This window comes from Equus przewalskii, chromosome X (genome assembly GCF_037783145.1).
Source record: "Equus przewalskii isolate Varuska chromosome X, EquPr2, whole genome shotgun sequence".
NCBI lineage: Eukaryota > Metazoa > Chordata > Mammalia > Perissodactyla > Equidae > Equus > Equus przewalskii.
The window spans coordinates 86,208,239-86,225,424 of NC_091863.1; the positions used below are offsets into that span (position 1 = coordinate 86,208,239).

The following is a 17,186-nucleotide window of genomic DNA, read 5'->3' on the forward strand; positions in this document are numbered from 1 at the left end:
GAAGAAATCAAATATTATCTGGAGACAAGTGAAAATGAAAACATGCCATACCAACTTGTTTGGGATGCAGCAAAAGTGGTCCTAAGAGGAAAGTTCACTGCAATACAGGCTTACCTCAATAAACAAGAAAAATCTCAGATGAGCAATCTCAAACGACACCTAACAGAATTAGAAAAGAAAAACGAACAAAGCCCAAAGTCAGCAGAAGGAGGGATATAATAAAAATTAGAGCAGAAATACATTAAATTGAAACACAAAGACAGTAGAAAGGATCAATGAAACAAAGAGTTGATTCTTGAGAAAATAAACAAAATTGACAAAGCCTTAGCCAGACTCACTAAGAAAAAAAAGAGAGAAGCCTCAAATAAATAAAGTTAGAAATGAAAGACGAGAAATCACAACGGATACCACAGATACAAAAGATTATGAATACTCAAGAATACTATGAAAACCTATATGCCAACAAATTGGACAATCCAGAAGAAATAGATAAATTCTTAGACTCTTACAACTTCCCAAAAATGAAGCAGGAAGAAATAGAGAATCTGAATAGACCAATCACAAGTAAAGAAATAGAAACAATAATCAAAAACCTCTCCAAAAATAAAAGTCCAGGACCAGACGGCTTCTCTGGAGAATTCTACCAAACATTCAAAGAAGATTTAATACCTATCCTTCTCAAACTATTCCAGAAAGTTGAGGAAGATGGAGCACTCCCTAACACATTCTATGAAGCCAACATCACCCTGATGCCAAAACCAGACAAGGACAACACAAAGAAGGAGAACTATAGGCCAGTATCACTGATGAACATAGATGCAAAAATCCTCAACAAAATTCTGGCAAACCGAATACAGGAATACATTAAAAAGATCATACACCATAATCAAGTGGGATTTATACCAGGGACACAGGGATGGTTCAACATCTGCAAGTCAATCAATGTGATACACTACATTAACAAAATGAGAAGCAAAAACCACATGATCATCTCAATAGATGCAAAGAAAGCATTTGACAAGATCCAACATCCATTTATGATAAAAACCCTCAATAAAATGTGTATAGAAGGAAAGTAACTCAACATAATAAAGGCCATATATGACAAACCCACAGCCAACATCATACTCAATTGGGCAAAAACTGAAAGCCACCCCTCTGAGAACAGGAAGAAGACAAGGATGTCCACTCTCACCACTCTTATTCAACATAGTACTGGAGGTTTTGGCCAGAACAATAGAGCAGGAAAAAGAAACAAAAGGAATCCAAATAGGCAATGAAGAAGTAAAACTCTCACTGTTTGCACATGACATGATCTTATATATAGAAAACCCCAAAGAATCCATTGGAAAACTATTAGAAATAATCAACAGCTACAGCAAAGTTGCAGGGTATAAAATCAACCTACATAAATCAGTAGCATTTCTATACTCTAACAGTGAACTAACAGAAAAAGAACTCAAAAACACAATCCCATTCACAATCACAACAATAAGAATAAAATACCTTGAGGTAAATTTAACCAAGGAAGTTGAAGATCTATACAACGAAAACTACAAGACTTTCCTGAAAGAAATTGATGACGACATAAAGAGATGGAAAGACATTCCATGCACATGGATTGGAAGAATAAACAGTTAAAATGTCCATACTACCTAAAGCAATCTACAGATTCAACGCTATCCCAATCAGAATCTCAATGACATTCTTCACAGAAATAGAACAAAGAATCCTAAAATTCATATGGGGCAACAAAAGACCCCAAATCGCTAAAGCAATCCTGAGAAAAAAGAACAAAGCTGGAGGCATCACAATTCCTGACTTCAAAACATTCTACAAAGCTACAGTAATCAAAACAGCATGGTACTGGTACAAGAACAGATGCACAGATCAATGGAACAGAATTGAAAGCCCAGAAATAAAACCACACATCTATGGACAGCTAATCTTCGACAAAGGAGCTGAGGGCATACAATGGAGAAAAGAAAGTCTTTTCAACAAATGGTGCTGGGAAAACTGGACAGCCACATGTAAAAGAATGAAAATTGACCATTCTTTTTCACCATTCACAAAAATAAACTCAAAATGGATCAAAGACCTAAAGATAAGACCTGAAACCATCAGGCTTCTAGAAGAAAATATAGGCAGTACACTCTTTGACATCAGTATCAAAAGGATCTTTTCGGACACCATGTCTTCTCAGACAAGGGAAACAATAGAAAGAATAAACAAATGGGACTTCATCAGACTAAAGAGCTTCTTCAAGGCAAGGGAAAACGGGATTGAAACAAAAAAACAACCCACCAATTGGGAAAAAATATTTGTAAGTCATATATCTGACAAAGGGTTAATCTCTAAACTATATGAAGAGCTCACACAACTCAACAACAAAAAATCAAACAGCCCGATCAAACAATGGGCAGGGGACATGAACAGACATTTCTCCAAAGAAGATATATGGATGGCCAATAGGCACACGAAAAGGTGCTCATCATCATTAATCATCAGGGAAATGCAAATCAAAACTACACTAAGATATCACCTTACACCCATTAGAATGGCAAAAATAAACAAAACAAAAAGTGACAAATGTTGGAGAGGTTGTGGAGAAAAAGGAACCCTCATACACTGCTGGTGGGAATGCAAACTGGTGCAGCCACTATGGAAAACAGTATGGAAATTTGTCAAAAAATTAAAAATAGAAATACCATATGACCCAGCCATCCCCGTACTGGGTATCTATCCAAAGAACTTGAAATCAGCCGTTCCAACAGTCCCATGCACCCCTATGTTCACTGCAGCATTATTTACAATAGCCAAAACGTGGAAGCAATCTAAGTGCCCATCAACTGATGATTGGATAAAGAAGATATGGTATATATATAATGGAATACTACTCAGCCATAAAAAAGGATAAAATCATCCCATTCACAACAACATGGATGGACCTTGAGGGTATTATGTTAAGTGAAATAAGCCAGATAGAGAAAGACAATCTTGGTGTGACTCCACTCATATCTGGAAGTTAAACATGTAGACAAAGAGAACAGCTTAGTGGTTACCAGGGGAAAGGGGTGGTGGGGGGTGGGCACAAAGGGTGAAGTGGTGCACCTACAACATGACTGACAAACAATAATGTACAACTGAAATTTCACAAGGTTGTAAACTATCATAATCTTAATAAAAAGTAAAAAAAAAATAACGACAAGATTTTCCACTGCCTGTCCCTTTACTGTAGTGTTTGATAAATATAACAGACTTGACAACGGTTTGGTACATGAAGAAACAAAAAACACCTATCCTTCACCCCTACCTCCTCCCTCGAAGAGAAGTAGATCCACATATTTTAAATGAATCACAAATTGGCTCAGATTGATTGCCTTCTCTGTCATAAGCAGTCCCAGAAGAGCTGGAGTTGCTGCAGTTCTAGTGATTGCCAACTCAGAAGACAGATGTGTGACTGCAGCAATGCCATCAAGTCAACCTCAAAATAATGCTGTAAATTTTTACAAAGAGAAAGACAAGAGAGGGAACTGGTGTTTGACTATAGTTACTATTGACTCTCAATTACCTATACTAATCAGGAGGAAAAGAAACAGAGATAATGTTAAACAATACATAAATATCAAATTTGAAACTGGTCAATACTGGCCTCTGTTTAGACACTCCATAATTCAACTTTCTTGTACCTATCTCTGACCCTTTTCTAGTTCAGTCGCATCATAGCGATCTCTACATAGGTTAGAGGAGGAAAAGGATCTGGTTCTCTATTAACTTACTCATGGGTATTTAAAAGTTGATTGGACAGGGCAATATTTTAACATATTTAAAGTGTAACATATGATTCCCAAGTCAATTTAAAAGGAAAGCTGATTTTTTAAATTAAATACATGATCCTATTAGGATAATAGCTACTATGTTTTATAATAGCAAAAAATTTGTATTGACATAAAGATATTAAGTTCAAAAAACATTTCCCAAAAATGTTTTAAAATACAGATTTCAACTTTAAAAGCATTTTAAAAACTATACAGTTAGAGGTTTCACTTTAGTAAAAAAATTATATTATTTCTATCGTTACATAACATATGTATTAGTTTTTCTATAACTATTATTTGGATGTGAATAAATGGACTCATTGAGGAACTTAACCTTAAAATTTCTCAGTCCACAGACCATTTCAGAAGACATAATGCCATTAAATATAAAAAAGCAAAATAAACCACCAACAACAAAAAAAACCCTGTCTTAGACAGCATAATTAAACTCTGCCACTCTCCATTACTTGATCATGTTATTTCCTGATATGAAAAGGAAAGCTTTCTTGGGTGGAAACAGAAAAAAGGAGCACAGTATCAAGAATTACCAGGTCTTTTCCCATTCTTCATCATGGCCTCCCTTGTCTCAGTCGAGAACCTATAGGAGATCTTATTGCCTCACCAGCTAAATTGAATTTTTAGCAGAAAAGTAACTTCCAGTAATCATTACTCTCCACTGTCTTACTCTTTGTAACCTGTGTTGACTGAGAAATTTACCCAGACACCTAGAACTTATATGCCACTCAAAGTACTACTATTATCATACTTTGAAAACCCTTGTCCTCTATTTTTAGGTACATGATTAAGATTTTTTTTATATCCAGTGATGCCTATATTAGAATTGTTTTAGGAGCACACCAGCAGAAAAAATACTGTTCTGGTAATTAGGAAATTTGGATTCTGATCCTAGCTCCACCACCAACTAGCTGTGTGTTCTTAGGGACATAATTTAACCTCTCTGGGCCACAGTTTCTTCATTTATATAAAGTAAGTCCTTTGCAGCGCTAACAACCTCAATTTTATTAGTAGGAAAACACTGGCTGAGAACCTTGAGATTTCATTTATGCAAAGAGGATTCAAGCCAAAAGAAAAACATTACTATAATCTTTCTCTACAGTCCTAATTACATATTGACATCCCCTCAGCTCCACCCAAGAAGCATTGCTGACTGTAGGAAAATATGCAATAGACAGGAAAACAACCGAGTCAAACTCTGTATAATCTCATTTTTCAATGATTTCCAGCCACTGACATTGCCCACATCTCAGCTGCTCTTACAGCTTCTCTAGGTAAGTGGTTTCAATGACAATCTACCTAGAACTGCCTTCTCTAGATCCAATTTAATAGCTACCTTTCGAATCAAATGACTCTTCTTGTCTTTCTCTCTCTCTCCTGTACATGGTAAACTCTGATAACCAGTTCTGCTGCTATCATTTGCCAACCACTAACCAGAGGCCAGGCACTGATCAAGGCAAGTTCAACATTGCTTCTTTTAATCCTTACAAAAACCTAAAAGGTAAATATTAACCTACATTTTTAAAATGGGGACACAGACTCAAAGAGATTAAGCAACAAGTTCACACAACTGTTAAGTGGTAATGCCTTGACTTGAACTCATATGTATCTGACTCAGAAACCTCTCCCCATCAGGCAATCACTACTAAAGCAATACAGAATTTAACCTCCCTCTGATGATTCAAAATACACTTTACAAAGGGATAGGACATTTCTTCCTCTAACACAGGAGAGAAAGAAGAAAAGATGGATGATGATATAGGAATGTCTGAAAGGGAAAGAAGCTCATGGTTGATGGCCTCTATTACTGCAGAGAATGAGGAATCTAGAATGGCAAATAAGAAAATTTATATTATTTTCATACCACATCTTCAAAAACAGTAACAATGATTGGCTAACTACTCCCCAATTGTCTCAATTACTGAGGTCTCATTACATTTCATTATTAGGCAAAAGTCTATACAACTGATTTCCTCCCAATTTTTATTTTGAATCTATAAAAAAGTTGAGAGAACAGTAAAAATCTCAAACTTGTATACCTTTTACCTAGATTAACCCTCTGTTGCCACCTTGCCACAAATTGATCCATTGCATTCTCTTCACCAACGGTTTTGGCTGAACCACTTGAAAGAAAACTACAGACATGACACATCTCTAAAGAATGTAGCATGCAGCTTGTAAGAATCAAAATATTTTCCTACACATCATACTTAATGGTGAAAAACTGAAAGCCATCCCTCTGAGAACAGGAACGAGACAAGGGTGCCCACTCTTACCACTCCTATTCAACATAATACTGGAGGTTTTGGCCAGAGCAATTAGGCAAGAAAAAGAAATATAAGGAATCCAAATTGGAAAGGAAGAAGTGAAACTTTTGCTATTTGCAGATGACATGATTCTATATATATAAAACCCTAAAGAATCCACCAGAAAACTATTAGAAATAACCAACAACTACAGCAAAGTTTCAGGATACAAAATCAATTTTAAAAAATCAGTTTCATTCCTATACACTAACAATGAACTAGCAGAAAGAAAAATCAAGAATACAATCCCATTTACAATCTCAACAAAAAAGAATAAAATACTTAGGAATAAACCTAACCAAAGAGGTGAAAGACCTGTACACTGAAAACTATAAGACATTATTGAAAGAAATTGAAGAAGACAAAAAGAAATGGAAAGATACTCCATGTTCATAGGTTGGAAGAATAAACATAGTTAAAATGTCCATACTATCAAAAGCAATCTACAGATTCAATGAAATCCCAATCAGAATCCCAATGACATTCTTCACAGAAATAGAACAAAGAATCCTAAAATTTATATGGAACAACAAAAGACTCCAAATAGCCAAAGCAATCCTGAGAAAAAAAGAACAAACCTGGAGGCATCACAATTCCTGACTTCAAAATATACTACAAAGCTTTAGTAATCAAAACAGCATAGTATTGGCACCAAAACAGACAAACAGATCTATGTATCAGAATTGAAAGCCCAGAAATAAAACTACACATCTGTGGACAGTTAATCTTTGACAAAGGGGCCAAGAACATACAATGGAGAAAGGAAAGTCTCTTCAATAAATGGTGTTGGGAAAACTGGACAGCCACATGCAAAAGAATGAAAGTAGATCATTATCTTGCACCATACACAAAAGTTAAAAGTCAAAATGGATTAAAGATTTGAATGTAAGACCTGAAATCATAAAACTCCCAGAAGAAAATATAGACAGTACACGCTTTGACATTGGTCTTAATAACATCTTTTTGAACATCCTGTCTACTCAGGCAAGGGAAACAAAAGAAAAAGTTAACAAATGGGGGACTACATCAGACTAAAAAGCTTCTGAAAAGCAAAGGAAACCATGAACAAAATGGAAAGACAACCCACCAACTGGGAGAAAATATTCACAAAACATTTATCAGACACGGGGTTGATCTCCAAAATATATAAAGAACTCATACAACTCAACAACAAAATACCAAACAACCCGATCAAAAAATGGGCAAAGGACATGAACAGACATTTTTCCAAGGAAGATACACAGATGGCCAACAGACACATGAAATGATGCTCAACATCACTAATTATTAGGGAAATGCAAATCAAAACTACAATGAGATATCACCTTACACCAGTCAGAATGGCTATAATTACCAAGACAAAAAACAACAAATGTTAGAGAGGATGTGGAGAAAAGGGAACCCTCATACACTGCTGGTGGGAATGCAAGCTGGTGCAGCCGCTACGGAAAACAGTGTGGAGATTTCTCAAAAAATTAAAAATAGAAATACCATATGATCCAGCTATCCCATGACTGGGTATTTATCCAAACAACTTGAAACCAATGATCCAAAGTGATTTATGCACCCCTATGTTCATTGCAGCATTATTCACAATAGCTAGGATGTGGAAGCAACAAAGTTCCCTTCTGCAGGTGCATGGATAAAGAAGATGTTGTATATATATACAATGGAATGCTACTCAGCCATAAAAAAAGACAAAATCGTCCCATTTGCAACAACACGGATGGACCTGAAGGGTATGATGTTAAGTGAAACAAGCCAGACAGAGAAAGACAAATACTGCGTAATTTCACTCATGTGGAAGATAACAAATACGTGGATAAAGAGAACAGATTAGTGGTTACCAGAGGGGGAGAGGGTTAGGGGGTGGGCAAAAGGGACAAAAGGGCACAAATGTATGGTGATGGATAAAAATTAGACTACTGGGGGTGAGCACAAAGAAGTATATTCAGGAATTGACAAATAATAGCATACACCCGAAATTACACAATGTTATAAACTGTTATAATCCCAATAAAATTACTTAAAAGATATTTTCCTACATAACCACAATAACACACATAGGAAAATAATAAAATTCCTTAATATAACTTAATATATAGTCCATATTTAATTTCCCCAATTGTTCAAAATAATATCTTCTTGGTTTTGATCCAGTATCCAATCAAAGTTAAGATGGTAACTTGATTATGTTACTTTTAATCTAAGATAATCTCCTTAATTTTTTTTGTTTTTAATTTTTTTGCTTCCCATGACTGACTTTTGAAGAGTGCAAGCCAATTATCTTTCAGAATGTCTCATACATAGAATGTCTGATTATTTTCCTATGGTTAGCTTCAGGTTAAATATTTTTGGTAAGAATACTACATACGTGACATTGTGTATGTTTTATCACGTCGATCAAGAGGCACACAGTGTCAAGTTATCCCACTATTGGTGATATTAAATTTGATCACTTGATTAAAATTGTACTTGTCAGACAGCTCTGTGATAAAGGTACATTTTCTCCTTTGTAATTTTTAACTAATCTGTGGAGTGATACTTTTGAGATCATATAAATATCCTGTTCCCCAAAAATCTTAAACTCAGTGGTTTTAGCATTCATTGATGACCCTTGCCTGAATCAGTCATTATGCTGGGGCTGCAAAATGGTGACTTTCTCATCAAATTGTACAATTAAAATGGGTGAAATTTATGGTATGTAAATTATACCTCAATAAAACTGCTTTTTGAAACAATAACTCAGTAACTTGTAAGCTTTATTTGGTCCATTTACTGCTAGCATATTTTTTCTTCCAAGAAATAACTGACAGTTGAAAGATTTTATAAATGAAGTGGGGTATCCAAGATCAGGGGAAGCTTAATAAAAGTGCTCTTTTGAAAACTTTTTAATGGTGGTTCTCTCATTCTATCATTCCTTCTACAATTACTAGCTGGCATGTTTCTATAAAGGACCTCCCGTTTCTCTCTTTTTTGTTGGAGTATCACTGTGGACTCACCGGTTCCCGCCCCCCCCATCAGTGTACTATAATCTATTACTGTCATTATTCTTTCTAATGTTTGAACCATCCTAATTTAGCAAATAGAAGACCATTCAAACACAATCTTGTCTCCTGATATAACCTCATTAGTCTTTGAACAATCTTTGTTTTCTGGCATATAAAGTCCCAAACTCACCCTGTACATTTCCTGCCTGAGACCCGAGATCAGTTATTTCCCCAAGAAGCCTTGGTTTCTTTTAACAGGAATGGTATTTGGAAACCAAGATTTAGGTGCCAGATGTGCTGATTGCTACTGGGGAGTCTGCCATTGCTTCTTGGCCCTTTCCATGTACAGAACAAGAGGAGAGGAATTCATACTGATATTTTGCAGTTCAAATTTATAATATTAATATAAAAGAAGGAAAGGAAAAATAGATTTCCTTTATCTTTCAATGAAAATCTTTGTTTTTCATTATTAGAATATGCATTTGCTGTATCCTCCTATATATAAAAGGGCAGTAATATTATTATGCCATATATATTATAATTCTGAAACTAACAATAAACTTATTAAGAAAGTTTAAGATTTCTTTGCAGTTCTTTTTATCCTTAAGATTACATCCTCATGAGGATGTACCATCAAGATCACTATGTTCAAAAGTTATCTGAAATGCATGATTATGTTATAAATTAGTTACACAGCTTTGTTCGGTTTTAGGTCATATGCAATATTACCATTTGTCTTTCTTCCCATTATTTTTGGTTTAATTTTAATTTTTGAGTATTTAAACTTTTATATGGTCCAAAAGTCAAAACTGTATCAAAAGGTATACTCAGAGAAGTCCTGCTTCTATCCTTATCTCCTCCACTTCATTCCTATACACCCCCTATTTTCATTAGTTTCTAATTTATCTTTCCTGTGTTTCACTTTATAAAAATAAGCAATTATAGCTCTTCAGAACTAATGTAGACATACCATGAGTTAAGCAACACTCCTACAACTGAGCTATTATTTGAGTGTGGTCTTGGGGCACAAAACCTGACTGGTCTCACATTTTCTACTTGCTATACAGATAGCTTGGTGTACAAATAAACTCCCACCTGAATTCTGATTAATCCACTGTAGAGAGTCCACATGAGCATTCAGAACTTTGCAGATCTGCTGGAGCTAAAAACATACACAAGATTTTTAGATTGTGATTATTCTGATACGGTAAATAGAAAATTGAAATTACGAAGGGACTTTTTATTTCTTCTCATAATAAATTGACTGGGAATGTACTAAATATTAATGGCTTTTTCTTGCTATTTTATATTTGTAATATTCATTACATCTATATATTAGTTCAATCTAATTATTTTGTATTGTAAAGAATTTGATTCCTACAATTCAGTAAAAGACTGACTACTACAGCACAAAAATAAAGAAAGAATATTGAGACATTTTACAAGAAATTCACACAAAAATTTAAAATATTACTTTTTGTCAACGAAATAAGCAATTTTTTTATTGAGGTATAACTGACATATAACATCATACTAGTTTCAGGTGTACAACATAATGATTTGATATTTGTGTATATTACAAAATGACCACCACGATAAATCTAGTTAATGTCCATCACCACACATAGTTGAAAAATTTTTTTTTCTTGTGATGAAGACTTTTAAGATCTACTCTCAACAATTTTCAAATATGCAATACAGTATTACTAACTATAGTCACCATGCTGTAGATTACATGCCCATGATTATTTATTTTATAACTAGAAGTTTGTACCATTTGACTCCCTTCACCCATTTCACCCACTGCCTGCTCTCTACCTCTGGCAATCACCAATCTGTTCTCTGTATCTACAAGCTTGTCTTTTTGTTTGCTTTTGTTATTAAATTCCACATATAAGTGAGATCATATGATATTTGTCTTTCTCCGTCTGACTTATTTCACTTAGCATAATGCCCTAAAGATCCATTCATGCTGTCACAAATGGCAAGATTTCCAAATCAGCAATTTTCAATAAATGTTAATACTCAGTAGTCAAGTGCATGGGAAAACAGGTACATTTATATACAACCTATACTAATATAAATTGACTCAACTCTTCAAAATGTAAATTTTTACAATATATATGAAAAGTCTTCAAATATTCATATCTTTTAACTCAGTATATTCTACTTCTAGGAAGCTATCCAGAGGAAATAATCAAGCCTAAAGACAACTGGTTATTATAGGGCAATTTTATAATGACAAAAAATTGGAAACAATGTCTCCAACAATAAAAACATGATTAAATGTTTTATTTATAAAGTCATCTCTAATGAAATATTATAGAGTCATTAAAGCCATGTTTTCAAGAATGGTTAAAATTTAGGGAAAACACCATGAAAGAATATTAAATGAAGATAGAATACAAAACTTTATATAGGTATGTTTCCAATGCTATTTATAACAAAAGAAATATTTCTACTGGCACAGCAAACAGACTTGAAAGAAATACACTAATATATTAGCAGAGTACTGGTAATATAAGTGATTTAATTTTCTTTACAGATACCCATATTTTCCAAGCTTAATACGTTGAATAAGTATATGTATTAACTTTGTAACAAAAATATTAAACATTTAAAAAATTTTAGAACACTTTTGATGAGTTTTCTAGCAAACTCCAGGATAATACTGAAAATAGGAGGAAATGAAAATGTCACCACACCTGAAAGAACAGAATGTAATAAAAACAGCAAATTTAGTGTATTCCATACACCATATAAAAATGTAACATAGTAGGAAGAATGAATTTTTGTAAGAAAATGTGACTAAATATCATACACCATAATATGGACTTGCTTAACAGAAATTTTAGATATTAAGTACTCTCTTCTACTTCCCCTCAAAAAAGGTAAAAATAAACAGGCAAATCCCATCATCATGAATGCTGTTGAACATAGTTGCTATTTTTCCACCCTGGTGAATGGCCCACAGTAATGAACCTTTGTTGATCCGGTTACAATAAATTATCTACAAGAATATTATTGTTCAGTAAATGTTTTCTCTGCTTCCTGTCCAATGATTTATGTTATCTGAGGAAAGCAAAGAATTGTTGCTGATCTCTTGCTTCTTTTGTCCTGCTATCAAGCAGCAATTATCCTTTCATTCACTCATCTTAAACATCTCAATCACCCTTGCCAGGAAAAACAAAAACAAAGGCTCAAACCATTTGCTCTCCACTACTAAAATAAAACAATTCAAGGCTACGTAGAGAAAAAAGACAAGGATAGGATTACAGTCTCCTTTTACTTACTCTGTTCAGAACGCATCTCATCTATTTTTAGCACAGAGAGACTAGACACCAGCTCTGCTTCATGTTTAAATCTGCATGAATTTATCTATGCATCAAAATTCTATACAGCAAAACAATTTTGAATTTTGGAGTTACATGGTGATCTAATATTCATTAAAGAGAAAATCTATATTTTGTCAGCTTTTGATAACCTGTGTGAACACAGGGAGATGGTAGCATGGATAATCCCAGACTAATTTATATTTGTCTTTGTTCAACTCTAGATTCACCCAAAGTAGAGAATGGCATAATTTTTATAGCTGGAGAGGACTTCAAGATCCTTTAGTCCAACCTTGACAATTTGAAAAAGAAGGAGCCAAGACCCAGAGAGATTAAGTGACTTAAATAAAACTCGAATGCTTTCTCAAGTATACTGTGGTGTCTCATAATTTAAAAAGTTAGTAATATGTATGTAGGTAAAAAACTATCTGTATATAATCAGACAAAGAGCTTACTAAAGAAAAATCACCACTTATATATTATCATTCATCCTCAACTACCAAGATCCTGGTCCCACTCCTAATTATAATCAACTGATAGAAAGTACAATGGGAGCTCCCACAATGGGAGATTCCTCTTACCATTACTGCCATGGAGTAGGAGTGGGGAAAAGGAGGGCTCCATCTAGCTGCTAACACAATAGGGAAAGACAGAGGAAATAAGCTCTTTAATTAATATCGATAAAGGAGAAAAAAACAATCCTTTCTTACTGCCAAATTAATTCAAAACGTCTCAACTCTCTAACTGGAGCCTTGGCTGTATTTCCCCATGACATCATGAGTTAAGCAGGATCCTATGAGGCAGGTGGAAACCTAATAACCATATTTAACAAAATTTCCATGGAAAAATATATTTTAAGTCTCAAATACTGGACTTATCAAACTTTTAAGATATAACCTAATCATAAATTAAGGACTGCCTGAATATACGTAACAGACTCAAACATATACACTCACAGTTATATGAATATATAGATAAATATGTAAAAGGAAGAATGAACTAGCTAATGAGTAAGTGAACAGAAAAATAAGTACAGGGGCATACTTAGTTAAGTGAAGAACAGAGAGAAAACCCTGAAAATGTAGGGAGGAAAGTCATTTTTTCACCCTTCCGGGAATGAGCACAAAAAACTCACCACCTTTTCTGTCCTTAAATATTTCCTGTCACGCTAACTACACCCAAGAGCTTCATATCTCTAGAGGTAGGTAAAGAGCACTATAGAGGACAGGAGAAGGTGACTAAAGGAACCACAGAATTCTATTTCATACTAAATCTTGGTTGTCTAAACAGATAAAGCAGTTAACATACCGGGTCAGTAGTGCCAGCAAGATTTCCAAATGTATTCAGGCGCTCAATAACGTCCTTGAGATCTTGGGCCATTCGTTTCAGCTGAGGATCTATATTTCCTGCGAATTTGTAACTGAAAAGGCAGGTGAAATAAACGGATTAACAAGAAATGTTTTATCTACTGTGTATTGTTACTTATATACAAAAAGGATACTGCCAACTGGATTTTCCCCAATTCCCCTACCTTCTCAGTGGGTCTCAGTCATGACTAATGGCACATTTTTATGGATGGAGCATTCATGACCTTATTATTACCATATTCAAAAAAGACTCCATAGGTGAAGGCTTTTGTCCACCTTGCCATTTTTACAGTCACCTATTTACTCTCCGGATAACGTTCTGGGGAGCTCTGAAGCAAAGGAACTCGTTTTAGGTGTCAAAAAACCCAGAGGACATTTAGACATATGAGAAGTTATTGGTGTTTAGCAATAGTTAAATAAGTGTTGAGATGTCTTCAATGATTTTGAACATATAAGTTTTCAAAGTAAAATCTTATATAAATACTCCATCATTCAACAAAATACATTTTGAGAAATGAGATTCACAATAACCAAAGGCAGACAAATCTGCTAAGTTCACAACAAACTGATGAGTTGGCTAAATTTTCAAGACTTCCACCCAAACTATTTACACACACACACATACACACACACACTCTCATTTAACCTAATCAAGGAATATGTTTATGAAAATCAAAGTAACCAGAGGGTTTTTCAACCTTAATGTCTATAAGGATTAAAGGATTCAGATTTATTGATAACTATCTACTGTGTTTCTGTCCCAAAGTACTTATAGGTAATTGGTTGCCTAGATTGTTGAAGATTCTGGTAAAGATTTCATCACAGTATAAATGCAGCTACATAAAAGCAACTGGAAAGGGACTAATGTTTCAATTATTCCTTCAAACTACAGTTAGGATCTCATGGCCAAAAACATAATCCTATAAGTTTCCAAAAAAATGAGAAAGCAATGAAAAAACAAAAATTCACCATGGCTGAAATACAAGAGCAGAAACAGAACTAGGGTCCATATAGATTAGCTATACTTTCCACATTTAATGCAACTGCAAAAAAGTTAACTTGCAAGCCTTTCAAAAAATAAGCTCAATCTTAGCTCACTAATAAGCCATTGATAAAATGAGACCGATTTAGTCTTAATCTAGTTTATGTAGCACATTTATAGAAGTTCTCCTAACAAAAGTTTATAATTTGGCCTGATTACCAAATCTCAGTTCCAGAGAGATAAAGTTACTGTGGGAACATTTGGCAATGCATCAAGCAAGGGTAAAGACTGGATCACACACACATAAAATATATCCAGCCCAAGACATTGACAAAATCATTCAATTTTTGAAAGCTATGCAGTTTGTCCCCAGATTAACAAATTACCTTTAAAATAGCAAATGATTTATCACTGAAGCAATTGCATGAACATTAGGTTTAAAAGAGTCAATATAAATAGGAGACCATAAATATCCCACAATACTATGACACCACACACATAAAATTTGTATTTCTAATTTAAGAACAAACTTGACAAATATAAAAACTTTACAGTGGCCATGTATAAGCTTGAGATTAATAACAGTGTACAAAATGCTATAAAACAAAATTGCCAGAATGATTACTTCATTTTCAAGCATCCTGGAAAGATAAACAGAAAAAAGTCAAAATGAGTTGATAAATGGCAACTATAAGAACTTGTCCTTTTCTACTAGTTACTCCCTGCCTTTCAATTCCATTTCTTCCCTTTTTATAGCAGCTAAGTCCTGCCCCATTCCTTGATCTTTATTCAGTTACTTACGTCCTCTTACAGTCCTCATCTGCAGGCAGGAAAAAATCAGACCTACTCTGGTCCTTCACAGACTCCTCTACAGGGGTCAAGAAATCTTCTAGTTCCTTCTGCTGTGACAGGATAAAATCCAATTCTTGTTCCAGCCTGACAAAAACAAGTCAAGAGAAGGGCTGATGAAAGGAATTTGGAGTGACAAAACAAATGTCAATAAATTACAACAAGGAGAAATAAAACTAGACAAAGAGATAGATCTTTAATCTTTCATCCCAGGGAATCTAAGGTTCTACCTTTGCTGATCCAGTTTCGCTTTTTCCACTTCTCCATTTAAAGTAATAATCTATAAAGAAAAATAAGAATATAATAATATAAATATCTGAATTTATATTGTCATTTAAAAATAATATTAATTTTCTCACATATACTTCAAGTATGAAATATTTCTTAATTCAAGGTACTTATTGCCTATGGAAAATATTTTTAAGCTGCTTACCAACACTAGAATAGAAAGTTAACCACAAAACACAGGTCTATTCTCTTGTGTTCATCTGAAAATACGTGTGGAATGCAGGTAGATTAATTAAAATATCTTTTTACCTTCTCACCATTCTCAATCAATGTATGGTCCCGATCATTGACCTGGGCGGCCTGGTAAAGAAAGTGATTCTCTTGATCCTCTAACTCAAGGCTCCATTTGTTTATTAGACCATCCAGCTGACCATACGTCATCACAGGAGTCATGATTGCACTATAAAAAAGGATGCTATACTTTTAAAAGTATGATCAGATTTTTTAAATGAATAATATAGGAGGACTTAGAGATGAAAATAGCACACGAGCAGACATGCTCCCCAACAAAACCACCATAACTGGTAAAGATTATTTTAAAAACAACCAAATTCTCTGGAAATTATCCTAAGGGAATACAGCAAATAAAGAAAGATTTATTAATAAATCTACTAAATCTCAGTAAGAACATCTAAAGTCCATACCACAACCTGCTCCTTTCCTTCCCTTTCAGCTCAGCATGATGGAAGCTCCATTCTGGGTGCACGTGTCCAAAGAAGTAGGTTTCCCTCTCCTCGCAGCGCTTAGTCAAAGTGATCCATTCCTTGTCTAAGCAGTATCCATGAAACAGAGTAGGCAAGCTGATGTTCCATCCCCCACCGGGCAGAACCAAGCAGAATTCTGATTTCCCTGCCAGGTGGTATCAAAAGACTGAGCAGGTAGCTGATTTTCCATCCCACAATCAGGCAATGCTCTGATTCCTCTGCTGGGGCAGTGTCAGCAGAGCTTGGCAGAGAGGTCATCATCAATTTCCTACCCAGCAGAGGCAGGCAGTGGTCTAATTTCCCCTCCAGGGTACTGTTAGTGAAGTCCACTGAAAAGCTGAACCTAAATCACCACCCAGCAGCAACAAAACTTAATAAGGCAGAATGAGATGGAGTTACATTGGGCTTCAGTGTCAGTGGGATCCAATGGGCAGCTAACCGTTATATCTACCTGGCATCATTGAGACTAAACAAGGTAGATCAAGTTGGGGCTAGTAAGGACTCCACTTTCCACCATCCCTGGTATCAGTAAGGC

At 34.8% G+C, this 17,186-nt stretch overlaps 1 protein-coding gene across 14 annotated transcripts in view; it reads right to left on the reverse strand.

Moving 5' to 3' along the window:
* The window catches only part of NUP62CL (nucleoporin 62 C-terminal like), a 113,051-nt gene that overhangs the window by 18,376 nt on the left and 77,489 nt on the right, over positions 1 to 17,186 (reverse strand). For 3 of the 14 annotated variants that reach the window (XM_070605164.1, XM_070605166.1, XM_070605165.1), the window contains 5 exons: positions 16,197 to 16,347; positions 15,890 to 15,939; positions 15,612 to 15,746; positions 13,770 to 13,881; positions 10,225 to 10,291 (listed from right to left, as the gene is read on the reverse strand). In XM_070605164.1, the coding sequence (XP_070461265.1) occupies positions 10,225 to 10,291; positions 13,770 to 13,881; positions 15,612 to 15,746; positions 15,890 to 15,939; positions 16,197 to 16,347 (515 nt within the window). Of the gene's footprint in view, positions 1 to 10,224; positions 10,292 to 13,042; positions 13,093 to 13,769; positions 13,882 to 15,611; positions 15,747 to 15,889; positions 15,940 to 16,196; positions 16,348 to 17,186 lie in introns of all 14 variants that reach the window. The other 11 variants (XM_070605167.1, XM_070605169.1, XM_070605168.1 and 8 more) reach the window with 5 other exon arrangements.